At 35.9% G+C, this 18198-nt stretch overlaps 1 protein-coding gene across 5 annotated transcripts in view; it reads left to right on the top strand.

Moving 5' to 3' along the window:
* FKTN (fukutin) overlaps window positions 1-18198 on the top strand; it is a 71278-nt gene continuing 53080 nt past the window's right edge. For 2 of the 5 annotated variants that reach the window (XM_016424283.2, XM_016424280.2), the window contains exon 1: window positions 32-132. Coding sequence is in view for 3 of the 5 variants with exons in the window: in XM_001366187.4 (XP_001366224.1) it covers window positions 8988-9092 (105 nt within the window). In the remaining 2 variants the exon portion in view is untranslated. Of the gene's footprint in view, window positions 133-5294; window positions 5419-8905; window positions 9093-18198 lie in introns of those variants that run through there. The other 3 variants (XM_001366187.4, XM_056805317.1, XM_016424281.2) reach the window with 3 other exon arrangements.

Below are 18198 nucleotides of genomic sequence, written 5' to 3'. Positions count from 1 at the left end.
GCAGGGCCTAGTGGCCCCGCCTCCTCGCTTTACGGCGCCCTTTCGAACGCTGGCGGCGTGTGCCGTAAAGCAAAGCCACCATCCTTGCCCTCGTTCTCGCCGTCTGGGCTCTCTCCTCAGAGCGGTCTGCAGGTAAGTCGGGGGTTGGTTCAGGACTGCTAGGATTCCTCGCCTGGGGCGCCCGTTTTCCCCTCTAAAGCGTTTCGTGGGCTTCTGGCGCTAATCTTCGACGATCTACCCGCGTGCGGGGGAGGCGGGATCCACGGGGCCTTGTCTTTACTCCATCCCCTATCCTGATGGTCCCAGAGCCACTGTCGGTGTCCTTTTTCTGGCCTGCTGATGGGCTGGCCTTCTTTCCTCTCCGCCCATCTCTCGGCTCTGTCCTCCTCTTCCCTACTGACTCCTCCTGGTCCTTCCTCCTCGTATCTTTAATACCTTACATTTATCCAGCGCTGAGAGATCGATATTCATTACAACCTTTTAGGAGGGTAGTGGGGCGAGGCGGGCTGCCATCCGTAGTTTCTGTTGTTCAGTTGTCTCCGACTCTCTGAGATCCCATTTGGGGATTTTCTTTGGCAAGGATACGCGTGTGGTTTGCCATTTTCCTCTCCATCTCATTTTAATGATGAGGAAATTGAGGTAAAGGTAAATGATTTGCCTAAGGTCCCACAGTAAGCAAGTGTTTCAGTTCAAATTTGAAGTCAGGTATTCCTGACTCCAGACCCTTTGCTCTATCCATTAGCTTCCCGTAATTCCTAGTTTACACCCGAGGAAATGGTTTAAACATTTAATTTCTCCTCTATTTTCATTTCCCACCTTTTTGGTTTTGTTTTTAATAAAAACACATTTTAAAATTGTCTACCCCAGCCCTCTTCTGAGGGCCGGCTGGGATCCTGGTCCCATAGTGGAATACAATCTCTGGAAAATGTTCCCAAACTGGAAAGGTCACTCAAGGGAATTTCCAGTATTTGGACTGACAGCTGGCGGAGGACAAGCCTTGAAATCTATGAGGGAGTGCCTCACCACATGATGAATGCTTTGGCCAGGACAAATTATGCATTAAAAAAAATGGCCCTCCCTCCTAGGTTGTTTGTTGTCTTTTCCCATTGACTTATGGGGTAGCAGAGCAGTGGTAAGGAGAGCAAAGGCTGCCATTTAAACCTATTGATTAATTTTTATGCTGTTTATGTGAGATCCTTGTCCAATAATGGTGGAGGAACTGAACTGTGTCAGTACTAACATCTTTACTATAAATGAAGCAGAAAGTGTGAAGTTATAGCTAAAGGATTAAATGAGACAGGCCCTTGCCTTCAAGGAGTTTTATTAGGGGAGAAGAGTACAACATGTTTGTAGGAATGTAAATATAGATTATAAAAAAATGAATCCACCATTATGAAGTTGGGGTAGGTTATTAACATTTAAAGTAATCTGGAAATTTCCCTTGATGTAGGTGGTACTTGAACTGAACTTTGAAGGGAGCTATGGGAGATGAGGAAGTAGTTTATTCTAGGAATGAGAGGACAGGTTGTTGTGCATTAGGAACAGCAAGTAGGCTGGTTTGACTGCTACATAAAGTGCATGAAGGAGAGTTGGTTGATTATTGTCTTTGGACTCTAAGAGGACCAAAATGACATTATTTTTGATTTGAGGATGAATTGTATTTTGTATGGCAAAACAAAAGTCCAGATGACTGGTGGATGCAGTGGATAATCTTGGCTTCTTTAAGTTTAGCCAAGCTCTGAGTGCTCCACAGCATCCGTTTCTGCTGCTTTCATGGTGGCTGGAACAAATTGTTCTCATCTGCCTCTTCTGCTAGGGGGAAGCCTTTGCATGTCTGGGGTAGATGCCCCTCTAATTTCACCAATTTGTTTTGATGCCTGTTGGTTACTCTCAACCTAGTTTAGCCTGCCTGCTGAAATAGTCTGAAGGAAAGTAAGATAGATGAGAGCCAAATTGTCAAAAGACTTTAAAGGTCAGAAGAGTTTTTGTTTTATATTAAAGGTAAATGTGTGTATTTGTGTGTGTGTCATGGGTGTCACCAAATTTGTCAAGCAGGGTGTTGATCAGCTCTAAGATTTAGCGATATTAATTTTGCATCTGTCTTAGGCATTATTCTTTTCATAACTTGGGAAATAATGAGGTAATTAGGTTGCATTACATTAATTTAAATTTGAAATCCACAGGAAGTCTTGCAGTTCTTGAAGTAAGATAGGTTAAATGAGCTAAGGCCCATTTTTTGGAGAATTTTAGTTAAAAAAAGAATGGTTCCTTGAATTTGATGAACTATTTATTCTTATGTGTCAGATATTGCAAAGGGTTCAAGAATTATGGGATGTGAGAAAAGGCTGTGGATGACAAGAGTAGTTTTGGCCAAGTAGAGTTAAGCCAGATTATAAATCCATGTGCCAGTGTCTGTTTCAGAGGATGAAAAGGCAGAGAAACTACAAAGAATTTAGTTAGATTCTCCAAACTTAGGTTAATTTATACTTGTATTCTTGATGAATTCATTCCAAAGTTAGATTTGGAGAGGGAGGCAAAAAATAATGGGTTTAAGAAATTAAAACTACTAAAAAGGGGGCAGCTAGGTAGCTCAGTGGATTGAGAGCCAGGCCTAGAGACGGGAGGTCCTAGGTTCAAATCCAGCCTCAGCCACTTCCTAGCTGTGTGACCCTGGGCAAGTCACTTGACCCCCATTGCCTACCCTTACCACTCTTCTGCCTTGGAGCCAATATACAGTATTGACTCCAAGACGGAAGGTAAGGGTTTAAAAAAAAAAAACTACTAAAAAGCTTCATGATTTCATAACTTGAATACTTTTTTCAAGAATATGGTTGAGTTGGAGGACAATAGATGTGGTGAACACTGAAGAACACAAAAATGAAACCTTATATAGTTTAACAATTAGGAATGACTGGGTTTTGATATATAAATCAGTTTTTTTTCATGATTGTCATGTTAGCAAAGTTCTAAAACAAGACTAACCTTGAAAAAATGCTGAAAGTCAGAAAAGAACTAACATTCAATTATGGTAGTGCAAGTTGATCTAGCCAAACAAGTTATTAATGCTGAAAAGTAGTAAGTAGAATAACAAAATCTACATTAATACTGGTAATGAGTCCTTTAGAGGTTATTCTAGGCCAAAATTTTCATTTTACAGTTAAAGTACTGAGGCCCAAAGAGAAATTAAGACATTTGCCCAAGGTTATAGAGGTAATAAGTAGCTGAGCCAGGATGGGAACTTATTTCAATCCAGTACTCTTTCCATCCTACCATGTCACCCAGGACTTTCCTGTTATCTGCAATAATGCCAAAAAAAAACCCCAACAAAAACAAGCAAACAAACAAACAAATAAAAAAAAACAAGATGAAGGTCCCTGGCCTATTGGTGGATTTTAGTAAAAGATTTACAGAAGGAAATGGGTAAGAGTTGTATAAAGAGTTATGGGTGCTTTATAAAGTGCACTGTCAGCAGTAGTACCCAAATCTGTGAGCTCATGGAATTTTTAAAACATTAAATACGGAATACTTGAGTATCTTTGTATCTAATCTTTTATTAACAAGATCTGGCCCTGCTTTTCATCTTCCTCTGCTTCCATATTTGTTCAGACATAATAGCAAATTTAGGGGCAGCTAGGTGACATAGTGGCTAGAACACTGGGCCTAGAGTCAGGAAGGCCTGTGTTCAAATGTGGCTTCAGATGTGTGACTCTGGGCAAGTCACTTAACTGTTTGCCTCAGTTTCCTCATCTGTAAAATGAGATGGAGAAGGAAATGCCAAGTCACTAGTATCTTTTCCAAAAAACTCCCAAATGGGGTCACAAAGTATTAGATGTGACTGAAATGAATGAACAGCAACAAAAAGCAGTGAATTTATGCAATTATTTGTCTCTACTCTCTTAACGTTAGGTGTAATGAAAAGAGCATTGGATTTTGGAGTCAGGATACCTAGGTTCTGGTCATAGTTAAGTCAGTTTCAAAAAGTCTTATATCACAGTTTCTTCATCAGATGGGTATAATGATTCTTATATTATCCACTACCCAGGGTTGTTATAAATCACTACTCACTGTCTCATGAACATGAACTATATTTGAATCTGCCTTTGTACCATCTTTTTTTGATTTCTCCACTCTTCTTCACTGGCCCAAATCCTCACGGTCTTTCAAAGCCTGACTTAAGCTATACCAGCTGTAATAGATCTCTCTGTAATCGATCTTTCTGGACTGCTATAATATTTCTAGTTTGTCATACAATTGTAATATTCTATTACTGTGTAAGGGATTGTTCCATATATAATCTGTTAATACTGTTTTTCCAACTAGATGATAAACTACTTACAGGGATAATATTTTCTACTAAGGCAGTTAATAGATTAATAAAAATAGTATCTGCAATCAGTTTAGTTGGGTTTCAATTTTGCTTCTTCTGAATAGCATTGTGACTTTTGGCAAATAATAATAGCTAGCATTTATATTGTTTGCAAAACACTTTATAAATATCTCATTTCATCCTCACAATAACGAGGAGGAAGATATATCTATTTTTTAGTTGAGAAAATGAAGGCAGTTGTAAGTGACTTGCCTGGTTTCATACAGCTATTAAATCAGTGTCTGAAGTCAAATTTGAACCCACGTCTTCCTGACTCTATATCCAAGAAAATCATTTAATCTCTTGAGCCTCAGTATAAGTGGGGGATAATAATGTCATAAATTTCAGTTCTCTAAATTGTTGTGAGGATCAAATGAGTTAATATATTTAAAGTCTATCATAAAGTCAAGAATGAAAGAAAAAGTGTTAGCAATGAAGTTTATTATAGGAATTTTCATTGAAAACTGACCAGACATGCAGAATGTCCCATATTCTTATTTTTAATATAGGAAAAGCCATTTTCAGTCCAAAAATTAAAAAAGACCACTCTCCATTTGTCATTGTTATTTTTACGATGTAATGTTTTCTTTGCCTTGTTCATACATACATGCCTGTGCCCAGAATAGCCTATTTTCCCCCCTGAACTCCCATAGCTCTTCACAAATTTTTAAACTTTTTTGAGGCCCAATTTAGATTCTACTTGCATGAAGTCTTCTTTGATGCCTCTATTAAATCAATAAGCTTTTTTTATTTTTAAGCACTTACTATGTGTCAGGACTTGTTCTTCATGCTGGAAGTACAAACCCCCAACTGGAAGTTCTTTTTCCTTCCTTAAATGTTAGATAGAAAGATTATGGGCCTCTGCTTTGTAGTCATTTCATGACTTCTATTAGAGTTATTTGTGTGCATGCTTTATCTTACCTCCTAGATCTGTGTTGGTGAAGACATGGCATGCATGCCACAGGAGCAAGGAGGGGGTTGCTTTGTTCCGCCTCTCCACAGTGACTGAAGACAATGTTTACATTCCCTGCCCCTCTGCCCAGCCACCCAATGTGAGCATTTCCTCCCTTCCATGTCTGGGGTAATGCTGGGGGCTACAGGCAGTTTGAAGGTGTGGTTTGGGCATGCAATCTCTAAAAGGTTTGCAAATGCTGTCCTAGATTACAGTCTTCCTGAAGGCGAGGAGGACATATAGTGGCAAGAACACTGAATTGGCATTCATAAGATTCTAGACTATAATCCTAGCTCTGCCATTTGCTTCTATTTTCTCATTTGTGAAATGAAGGAGTTGGTTTAAATGGGCTGTAAGTTTTTGCTCTCGAAGTTTGTTGATTTCTTTTTACTGAATTGTAAACTCCATGAGGGGAGAGGAGAGGAAGAACTTGTTATTATCTAAATTCTACACCTTCCCCTGCACCTAGAACAGGTCCTTTCATGTAATAAATGTTAATTCAGTTGAATGTTTTTCCTGACACTTAACATATGGCCATATATATATATATATATATATATATATACATATATATATATATGTATATATATATATGTATCTAGTAGATAATTAATGAAACTTTGTTGGGCGTTAAGAACATAATTTAACCTTTCTTGTTGACTCATCATTTTAGCCATTGATTATTGTGGACTTTTATTATGATACTTCAGTACTTCAATAAATTCATAATTTCACTGACATGGATATTTCCTCTAAAAATACCTGTTTTAGCCCATCCATAGTTCACCTTCTTATTTATACTTCCTCCAAAGGATCTTCATAATATGTTGGAGTCCTCCCTCTATCTTAAAATTTTATGGGAAATATTTCAATACTTGGGCTTCATTTTTTACCTTCTATCTCAGTATCAATTATGTATATTGGTTCCAAGGTAGAAGAATGGATTAAGTGACTTGCCCAAAGGCACATAGCTAGGAAGTGTCTGAGGCCAGATTTGAACCCAGAATCTCCCATCTCTGGCCTTGACTCCCAATCCACTGAGCCACCTACCTGTCCCTTGGGCTTCATTTTTGTTATACAACTGACTTTTTGCTTTCCTGGTTATACATTTCCCATGGTATTCCTTATGCCATTTCGCAGCCAGGTGGTACAGTAGATGCAACATTAGGCTTAGAGTCAGGAATAACTTTCAAATATGGCCTTTGATACTTCCTAGTGGGGACATCTCTTAACTTTTCTTTCTTTCTGTTTCATCAACTATAAAATGAGAATTCAAATAGAACTTATCTCATAGATTTGTTAAGAGGATCAAATGAGATAATATTTGTAAAGTGCTTAGCATAGTGCCTGGCACAAAGTATGTGCTTAATGAATGTTTGTTTCACCCCCCACCTCCTTCCCTGCTTCCCCTTCCTTTGTTTTCTTTTTGAGCTTAGCTTCTTTTTGGAAAGATCTTGGAACCTATTTATACCCATTATATCTCTTTCCTTTGGCTTTTAGGTCACCCTTGAAACAATTTCTAGTAATCCAACTTTTCTTATTTTTCCCTTGCTAGCAAATAAATCTACTTCTTGTAGTTTTCCTTCTTCTAATTGCATGTTTTTAATCTAATGGAGTCTATATTTAAAATTTTGTGTAACTGAAGACTCACTAAACTCTAAAGTGATGACCTTAAACTCCTATGTCAGTTTTATGATTTTTTTTTTTGAGTTTGGGGTAAGGAGTGGGATACTAAGAGTCTTTTAAAATATGCTTCCTGGCTGGCAGGATAAATGGGATATTAGAGTAACAATATCATAGTGAAATTTTTGAGCTTTAAAATAATTAAAAAATTTTTTTGAAAGTAAAAGGATTTTTTTTGTGGTGTTCTCTCTCCTGTAGTGTTCATTTATTTTTTTAAAACTAATTTGGGTTTTAAAAATTGATTAAATAATCATTTATATCCATCCTGCACTTTGATCTAAGTCAGGTTTAGGCAAGATCAGATCTTTCTTGCCAATCTTGACTAGTAGTGATCCTAACATTTGCACTTTGATTAATGTTTAGGATCCTGAGAATAGATAATTTGGGAAGTTTCTCTAGAGGGAGATCAGCATGACCTAACATTAAATCAGATTTTTGAGCTTGCTTTGTCATCATCATCATCATCATTATTTTTATAGTCCTTTGAGGTTTGAGAAGCACTTTATAAATATCTCATTTTATCCTCACAAGAACCATGGGAGGTAAGTGCTGTTAATATCCCCTTTTTATAGTTGAGGAAACTGGAACAAACAGACTAAGTGATTTGTCCAGTGTCTTTTTAGTAAGTGTCTTCCTCACTCCAGGTCCAGTGCTCTATCCATGGAAATACCTAGTTGCCCTACAGAAGGGGTGCCAACAGGATTTTTAGGACTGAGAATAACCTACATTTCTCTAAAATTGAGTGGGGCCACCACCACTGAAATTGGGATTTTTAATTCAGTGTTGGGCTCCACCCAAAAGAGATTTGCTAATACCATTCAACCCCTATAACTAAAAGACAAGGACCTAGACAGCCAGTATGTATTTGATTCTCTTACTAGCTTGTAATCGTGAGTAAGTCAATTTGAACCTTTGTTTTTCAAAATTGTGAAGTGAAGATTCTTTGCCTTACAAGATTATGTGAGGAAAATTGTTCTTGTCTTTAAATAACCTGAAAGAACCATGTAAACATGAGTTATCATTCTTTCCAGAACTATTTGGGGGTGGAATTGGTAAGAGCTTAAAAATGATTTTACTCTGCTACCTCATCTTTCTATTTACAGTCATATAAATAACAGCCACTCTGAGTATTAGTTTCTTCATTTGCCAGTAACACATGTGTAGTACTTTATGCCCTAATGATACTTTAGGCTAGCAGTAGGGACTTGACCTATACATGATTTCTCTGGGCTAAAGAATTACTCAGTGAAGATACTTCTGCCGATGCAGATCAGTACCAACCTTGCAACTTAAAATTTAAGAGGTGCTTTGAACACTGAGGGGCCAAGTGATAGCCAGTATGTGTCAGAGGCAGGACCAGACTACCCAATGAATGATTTATAACTGAAAATCCATACATGACCCCATCATCTCGCTAGTCTTGAGTTCTTCCCCACCTCCAAGCAAAGCTTGTTTTCTTAGCAATATTTTGAGTTGGTTAAAGGGTAAAGTCAAGAAAATATTTAATATTAAGAAATTGTTTTGGTGTTGAAGGAAGCTAGGGTTAGGTATTATATCAAATAGTGTTTATAGATAAAAGTATATATCTGTAAGGAAGGTACCCTTTCTCCTTCAATTCACTCAGTTCTTCCTTTTATTTTTATTCTGCTCTCATACTTTTTCAAGCCATTTCTCTATCCTTGCCATCCAAATAACTTTGAAATTAACTGAAATTCAGCAAAAGGCCACAAAGGGAAAATATAAGTTCACGTTGTCCTAGGCAAGGGTATATGTTGGGAGTAAAAAGTTTGAGGTTAGTAGTAATTCCATCACATTTCAAAGACCTTTCCTTATTGCCTGTTGCTGGTTACTAGAGGTGAAAGAGCTCATGTAAATGTTATTTAGATATATTATTTTGTTCACAGAAAGCAAGACTGTCGATTAATAGAAAATGATGAAAAAGATTGAATTGCTTTTGAATGACAACCTGATGAATCCAGAAGACAAATGAGTAAAATCAATAAAAACGTGATTTTGGCTCTTTTAACTCTGACAAGTTCAGTGTTTCTACTATTTCAGTTATACTACTACAAGCACTATTTATCTCCAAAGGTAACTATTTTTATTATTCTTTTCTATTTGGAGATCAGTTAATTTTGTAATTTTGTAATCTAAGAACAGGAAACCTATAATTGGAATATCACAAGATTACCTGTAGTTTTAAAAAAAAATCTTTGTAAAAGTACTTTGAATCTGTTCTTTAATTCTTAGTAGGCTAATACAGGAGTCAAGAACTGCTAACTGATTTTAAAAAACCTTTAGATTTTGGTTTGGTTTTGCAAAATCAAAATGAATGTGCTAAATTGTCTGGGGAATTAAATCTGACCTGTCTGATGTTGACTCTAGGTTCCTGTATTTGAAGATTTAAGATTCTTTTAGATATTTCTTTCACTTTAAGTAACCTTATTTAAGAGAATGTTGAATTTACATAATTAATGAGGTAGAGAATTTGTTTTTATAACCTGACACCCCAATAAAAATGAATTTTCATACTTAATTATATTGGATTTTACATAGCATCACTTACTGGCGAGATGTGATAGTGTAGCCTACTTTTATCATCTATCATAATAATCAATAGAAGTTACTAGGAAAAGCTTCTATAATCCAGAAGGAAGGTCATAAAGTTGGAAAGGTACTATAGAATTCTGAGCAGGCATAATCCTTCTCACATATTTGACAGTCCAAAAAGCTTGTAGATATCTTCTTTCTTCCTTGACAATTTTCATTCGGGCTGTTGGGGATTTTTCTCTGTGAAACTATATCTCAACTTTTGTGTAAAAAAATAAGATTTATTTTAAACCTGAGTTTTCTGAATGTTTTTGTGACATACTGTCTGCAATTGTAACTGAAAGTATTTTAAATATAACAAAGTTTTTAAAAATTGTTACTTTTTAAGGGATTTAAATATCAACACACATGAACATTTAAAGAAGAATACAAAAAGAGTATTGTGAAATTCTAATATGTATAGTTTAGATTTTTAAAGTATATAATGTTTAATGTGCTAGCAACAAAACTGCCATTCTTATTCGTTCCCTTCTGAACTTTGTTCTCAGTGGCTTTTTAATGTTTTATTGACAGTTTATTTACATCATAGTTATTACCCACTAAATCTCCCCAGCACCAAAAATTCCTCCCAAATAAGTATAGTCAGGCAAAAGAAATTCTCACATTAGCCATGTCTGGAAAGCACATATCATCTTCTTCTTCATCTCTAGTTCTGGCCATATAAGAAGTGAGAAGCATTCTTCATCATCATTCGTCTGAGCTATAATTGGTCATTTTATTGATCAGAATTCCTAAGTTTTTCAAAGTTATTTACCTAATTGTAGTCATAAATTGTTCTCTTGTTCAGACTTCCTAGGATTCAGATTTTTTTTAATATAGCACATGAATATTCTATTACATACATATGCCTTATGTAGCAACCCTTTGGAGGAGCTCCCCTAAAATTTACATTCATTGACCCCCTCAACAACTGCCAAGTTTCAAGGCTCTCTTTGAATGGCTATTCTTAAAATTATAGCTCAGGAACATCCACTGATATGTTTACTTTTAGAAGTCATTCAGAAGTCATATTTCAAAGCAAAGGTGTTTCCTAAAATGATATAGTAAGATTAGTACTGCAAAATATTCCATAAATTTCTAGGGTATTCTTTCTTATAAATTTTTAGCACTAGAAGGAAGAGTAGTTTTATATATATACATATATATATATATTATATAAGGAAATATGCACATAAGAAATGAATGTATATGGCAAAGGCAACCTACACCTTTGGCACTACAGGGCCCCAGTGCCCTTTCTTTTCTTATTATGACCAGATGCTGCTTCACCAGCACATAATACCTTTTCTGGGTAAGTTTTTCTAGATTGCCAGAATTAACCCTATACCTACTTTCTATTGTAAACCTTAAAATTTCTTAGACTTATGAATGTTGGAAATTTCCCCATTGGGAAATTTCATACTTGAAAAAATTTCCTACTAATAGTAAGAACTCTATTGGAATATGAAACTCCTTGGCATGGGAGGATCCTTCTCCCTACTTAAGACTACTTTAGGACAGAAACCTTTTGCTAAACAATGGAAAGGGCTTTGACCTATGCTTAAGCATAGAACAGGAAGTTCTTTGAGTCATGATTGATTTTAGAATTGATACAATAGAGATACTTGGAATGACAGAACCAGGTCTTGGAAACTACAATCTCCATCCTACTCAGAGTAACAGGATTTAGGAAGGGCTGCAGCAAAGATCAAGATTTAATTATTTGAGAATATGACCTTCAACAGACATGTGCAAAGGGGGCAGACCTCTGGGCGATCCTGGGTTAAGCTAGAGCCACCATTGGCAGAGGGGAGAGATCGACAGTGATTGGTAGATGGGAGAACTGAGGGGAAGGAACTTAGATTTTTGGCTTAAAGATAGCGGGGTCTGAGGACTGAGGAGGTGGATGCTTTGAAGGAGGCCTGAGAGGAGAGAGGTCCTGGAGGGAGAGCCCCTGGAGAGGTCTTGAAGGAGGCTGTGGAAGGAGAACTCAGGAGGAGTCAGGAGGAGAATTCTCTGGAAACATTTCTTGAAAGGAGGCTCTCTTGAAGGTGGAGCCTGAGGTTGGCATGAGAAGCCTTACCTAGAGAGATCTTGGGTGAGTGATAAAACCAACTGACTGATTTATCTCTTAGGACTGAGGTCTAGGCCTTATTGGCTTGAGGCCCTTCATTCTTATTCCTTTCTTACTTTCTCTCTTTTTCTATTGATTAATCAGTGTATTATAAATTAAATTTCTCTATAAAACCCAGTTGGCTTGGGCATATTCATAAATTGGGAATATATTCCCTGGCGACCATCTTATATTTATATAAAACCAAGACACAGTAGAAAACATATTTCAGCGGTCATAATTGTTATATATTTCCCTTGCTCCCAAACATTTTAATTATCACATTTTGTGGCTCCCACTCTCTTATCTACAGCTATTTAACGCTCAAACTATTTTAAATCTAACACTATCTAAGATGATGGTTCTTTACTAGGAGATTCAATCCAATGGAAGATACCATTGTTGTAGGAGGGGAAAGAAAAGTTCTTTCCTTCCTCACTCACTTTGTTGCACTCTGGAAGTGATTCAAGGGATATGACAAAGAGCAATTCCTTCTCCAAAGAAAGCTTATTTCATCAGTAATGTATCCTTTTCGGTTGGTGGACATGATGTTTTTCACTGACACTCTGGAATTAGCAAACTTATTTTTTAAAGATCACCAGAAGTGTGGTTGATTCCTTAGCTAATGGTTGGTCACCCTATAATTCCATCAAGTTTGAGAAACTTCCCACCTCCTTTTATAAATTTTCAAAACCTTTAAATTTAATTTAAGCAATAATTTGGTAATAAATTTAATTTAAATTTAAATATTTAATTTTTTCTTATAAACTCAATACTTGTCAGCAAAAATTTCAAGATTTAAAAAATAGGAAAGAAGATTGGTATTATAAGGAACTTTGAACTTTTGTTAGCATATAGCATATAAGAAATCTTAATAAGGTAGCAACAATTTTTTTGAATTTTTCTCTTTTTTCTCTTTGCAGTAAAACATTTTTTTGACCTTTTTTCTTCTTATTTATCTCTACCCACTAGCCCATCTTCCCTTAGGTAGAAACCCTTCCCTGTAATAACTACATATAGTCTAAGCAAAACAAATTAACATAATGGTCATGCCTAGGCATTCAGTTATATCTCATTCTGTCCTTTTGGTTTGTTATGTCTTTGCCAAGAGATTGGAGGTATTGTTCATTTCAGTCTTACAAAGTCACGATTTGTCTTTTCTGCTTTGGTCAGACTTCTGAGGTTTTCATAGTTGTTTCTCACCTTATTATTAATAGTCATATAGCTTATTCTCCTGGCTCTCACTTTATGTTGTATCATTTTATATGAATGTTCCCATCTAGCTCTGAATCTATCATAGTCATAATTTCTTATAGCAAAGTAATATTCCATTATAGTCATATATGTAAGGATAATTTTAGTGTTTTGACTTAAAAATCTAAGTGGTCGCCATGGGAAATTCCCAAATATGAAAAATACCCAAGTCAGCTGGGGACTTATGGAGATTTTAATTAATAAAGAGAGAAGGAATTAAGGGAAGGGGAGAGAGAGAGAGAGAGAGAGAGAGAGAGAGAGAGAGAGAGAGAGAGAAGAGAGAGAGAGAGAGAGAGAGAGAGAGAGAGAGAGAGAGAGAGAGAGAGAGAGAGAGAGAGAGAGAGAGTTAAAATTAATTTAAACTGCTCTGGCTCAGGCTGAGCCAAGTAGTAGTTAAAGGCCTTGGCCAAAGTGGCCTCCCTGAGCCTAAGGGAAAGAGGAGTCAGTCTTATAACTCACCGCAAGACCGTCTCCAAGCTGGGTTCCAGTCCTCCACTGAACTCAGTTTCCTGAACTGAGTTCAGAATCTAACTCCACTCCAAACTCAATTGCCTCCTGACCTTTTACCCCTTCCTTTTAAAGAAATTTTCTCTAATGTCACCTCCCCTAAATTTTCATGTCTACCAATCACAGTAGATGCTTTTTTTCCAGGACTGCCCATTCTTAGTTCTCACCTTCTCTGGTTAGATTACATCTTTTGAGTACTTCACACCTTTTTGTTAAGCTTGCCTTTTGTAAGTTACTTGACCTTTTTGTGATTAATTTAACCTTTACAGACACTTAACACCTTTTTGTATTAGATCTAAAAACAGACCTAGCTTAAGGTTCTAGCTTTACTATAAGGTATGAATTAGGGACTTTCATTGTTCAATCAGGAGTTTACAACTTTATCTTCCCCTAAGGCACTGTCTGAGTAGGGTGGAATAATTTTAAAAGTTCCCAATACATTCCTGATTCTTGTTAGACTAAGTATCCTAATAGCTAAACCAAATCTTCTAAGGTACAATCTGAGTGGTTTTTAAGATTCACATATATCACATTTTGTTTAGATTTTTCCCAAGTGAAAGGTATCTAGTTTGTTTCTAATTCTTTCCTACAACAAAAAGTACTGCTGTAAATATCCTTGTACATATGAACCTTTTCCCTCTGTCTTTGACCTTGGAGTATTATGTTACTATTGCTTGGTAAGGAATATTTATAATTAATGACGTTTGGGGCATAGTTCTACATTGTTTCCTGAGTTGTTTTAATTTACAATTCTCTAATTATTCATAATTTGCAGCATTTTTATATGGTTGTTGATATAACTTACATTTTTTCTTTTTCTTTTTTTTAAACCTTACCTTCCGTCTTGGAATCAATACTGTGTATTGGTTCTGTTACAAGGGAATCACTTTAAAAGACTGATATATATTAATTTAAGGTCGCCAAGGAATTCAGCTATGTAATTCCTAAATGAAAACTCAAGTTTGCAGTCAATCTTTTATGGAGTTTAATTACAATAGGAGGAAGAAAGGAATTAGAGATAGAGAGAGAGAAAAAGGGAGAGAAAGGAATAAGGCTTAAATACCCCTTCTGTTTAGGCTGGGCCAAAAGGCCCAAGCCCTTAGATAGCTGGGGCAAAGAAAGGAGATCAGTCCCTATTACTCACGTGACCAAAATGGAGAAACAGTCTCAGGAGCCCCCACCTTCAGCTTCCTTCAGAGCAAGCTTCTGAGTCCACTGCCACCACTCCGATCAACTCCTCAACCACCCCCGAGTCTTCAGACCCCCCTGATCTTTAAGGAAACCATCCAAGTTGCCTCCCCTCAATTCTCACATCTACCAATCACTGTCCATCAATTTCCCTGTGCCAATGGAGGCTCTAGCTTAACCCAGGACCGCCCAGAGGCTTTGCACATGTCTGTTGAAGGTCATATTTTCAAATGATTAAATCTTTGCTCCTTTGCTACAGCCCTTTCTAAATCCTGTTAACCTGAGTAGGGTAGAGATTGGAATAATTAAATTTTGATCTAGGCTGCAGCCCTTACTCAATCCTGTTAGGACTGAATAGGGTGGAGATTGATTCCAAGTATCTCCATTGTATCAATTCTAAAATCAATCATGACTCAAAGAAATTCCTAATTCTATGCTTAAGCATAGGTCAAAGTCCTTTCCATTGTTCAGCAAAAGGTTTCTGTCCTAAAGTAATCTTAAGAAGGGAAGAGAAGGAACCTCCCATGCCAATGGGGTTCCCATTCCAATAGACTATCAGTAAGAAATTTTCCAAGTATGAAATATCCCAATGGTGAAATTTCCAACATTTATAAGTCTAAGGAATTTTGAGGTTTACAGTTCCAAGGCAGAAGAGTGGTAAGAACTAGGCAATGGGGGTTAAGTGATTTGCCCAGGGTCACACAGCTAGGTCACATAGAGTGTCAGAGGCCAGATTTAAGTCTAGAACCTCCCGTTTCTAGACCTGGCTATCAATCCACTGAGCTACCCAGCTGCCTCCACATTTTTTCTTTTTAAAAGGACTTTTTAAAACTACCAATTTGTATGTCTGTTGAGAAGTGGTAATTTAGTTAAGGTTTCATTTGTTTCCTTTTGTTCATATAGTATTAAAGCCTATAATGTCTGCACTTTTTTTTAAGTCATTAACAGTATGGAAATGTTATAATAGTAAAGTATTGAATATCAGAGTTTTGTTATAGTAGAAAATGTTGAAAGCAAAAATAGTAAATCATGCCAAACCAATCATGTATATGTCCTTTATAGCTTAATTTTCAAATAATATCTTAGCATCTTGAAGGACCATTGGCTAGTGTCTGAATGTTGATAATACTTTATATTTAAAAGTAGCACTAGTGATAACTTGAGGTTACAACTGTATTGATCAAAAATAAAGTCCTTTTCTTTATAAATTGATCACTTCTTTCAGATAGTAGCCCCATTATTTGCTAACTTTTTTTTAAAGTGGCAGGTTTGCTATTCTTTTTTTTTTTAACTATATGACTTTTTGGTTAAAATATGAAACCCTACTGATGTGCAAGGTTTTTCAACTTAGGCTTTGGGAAATCACAGGCTTACCAACCTTTTCCCTGTTCAAGCATAAGTGTAGAAGCTTGTTGCTTGAATTGAGTTTGGGGGCAAATAATTATATTTGAAATAAATTGTTGTTGAAGAAATTGTTTCATAGAAAAAGGAGTACATAATGATATCTTTAAGAATTTATAAATATATTCATATCAATTTCTGAGTTATATTTCATGGCTGTGGCTTATGAACACCACATTTCAGGAGAATAAAGATTTCAGGTGACTCCAAGGGCCTGACACATATAAGAAGTGGCAGCATATTACCAGTGATAAGTAGTGCATGAAAATGATATAAAAGACCTCATCTGTAATATAAAAGACCAGAAGAGAAGGAGGGCTGGTTATAGTGAGTAAGGAATGACATAAGGACAACCTAAATTCCATATGCTATCTATCTACAATATTTAAAATAATTGGAGCAAGGCAAGCTAGCAAGTTGGGTGTATTCTCTGTGGAGGATTTACCAAAACACATGGGCAAAAAATTTACAGTATGGGAAAGCCTGAATCAATTCTCAACTATATAGAGTATCTGCATAATAGATCATGTCTCCATTAAAATAGTATTTTCTTAGATAAATGTGAAAAGCATTTATTGACTAGATTTATGGACAGAGGAGGACATAGAATCAAGTTAAGATTGCTTAATACAGTAGGCAAAGTATTACAGGTTAGTCACAAGTGCTATTTCATCATCTGCTTCATCAACTCTTTTAATCATCTGTAAAACAGGGATAATAATGTCTACTTGACAAAGTCTACCTAATAGGATCAAATGAGATGATGTATAGAAAGTACTTTGTAGATTTAAAAGTCAGATGTGTGAACTGTTATTAATTCAGAAAAACATTCAAAAGATAATATATCCAGAGATACTTTTAAAACCCCTCTATATTTCAACGACCTTCCAGTTATTCCATTTATAAGAAATAGTAAGCTTACTTTTTCCTCTCCTTCCTTAGTCATTTTTTCTCAATAAAAAAAAATTTTTTTTTGAGTATTCAAGCCCAGATCCTCTCTCTTTTTGTTAGAATGTAAAGCTCCTTTTGAGTTAGGGATTGTAATTTTATCCTCAAGCATTAATAAATGCTTTTTGATTGATTTGTTCCCTTACTGACTCTTAAGATGGCATTTTTTCCAAATCCTTTCAAAATTTAAAGCTACACGATTGTCATTTATTCCTTTTAAACTTGTTCAAGTTTGCTTATTTTTCTTAACTTTTTTGGGGAAAGGATGGTCTGCTATATTTGCATTTAGGTCTGGATTTTTAAACAAATGTTTGGAAGTCATCAATTCTGTCAAGTATGTAAAGTATATTTTTCTTAGTTACAAACTATTTATTTTTACTTTTTGTTATTTTTGTTGTTGTTGTTGCTGATGACTAGCTTGTTATAATTTTTATTGGATTTCTTTTTTAAGTGGTCAGTCTCTTTATAGCTGTTGCACTGCTATCACTCAGGTTTATAACCATGGCCTCATACTTAACTCAAGAGCAAGTCCAGGAATGTATATCTCATTTACTTTATGTTATTTCAGCAAATTTCTTTTAGCATCTAATTCTATTCTATAGCACTTCCTTTAACTTTTGCTCCTAAAGTTTCTTCCTTTTGTATCCACTACCAGTATTTCACACCATTCTAGGTCTCCATTCTATATTTTTGTATCTTCCCCTTGAAACTACATACTTGTTTTCTTTTTTTTCCCTTCTGAATATGCTCATCTGAGCTAATTTTTCCTTTTCTATGTTTTATGCTCCTACCTAGTTTCCACAGATCTGTAAGTAAACTCCAGGGATCTTCAGGAATGTCTTGACAATAGCCTGGAAATAAAAATGGAATTATAATTTTTTTTTCTTCTTGAGATTAAAAAACTCTTTTTGTGCAAGAATTATTAGCTTTTTTCTCATCCCATCCTCTTCTTAACACCCTGGATAAGTCTGTTCACCTCACTGAGCCTCATTTCCCTCATTTATAGGTGAAAGGGTCAAATGAATTATCTCTAAAGTACTTCTAGCTCATAACCTTAGGATCCTATAACTAGAGAGGTTCTTTTTTTTTCCCCAATGGAGAGAATTTCATAAAAGGAAATATACATAAAATGCCAATCTAGTTTTTAAGTAAAGATGCTTTATCTTATTTGTTTTAACTTTTTTAAGATCTTAAAAT

Source organism: Monodelphis domestica, chromosome 7 (genome assembly GCF_027887165.1).
Source record: "Monodelphis domestica isolate mMonDom1 chromosome 7, mMonDom1.pri, whole genome shotgun sequence".
Taxonomy (NCBI): Eukaryota; Metazoa; Chordata; class Mammalia; order Didelphimorphia; family Didelphidae; genus Monodelphis; species Monodelphis domestica.
The sequence above is the reverse complement of the archived record's forward strand: the minus strand, read 5'-3'. Positions and strand labels throughout refer to the sequence as shown.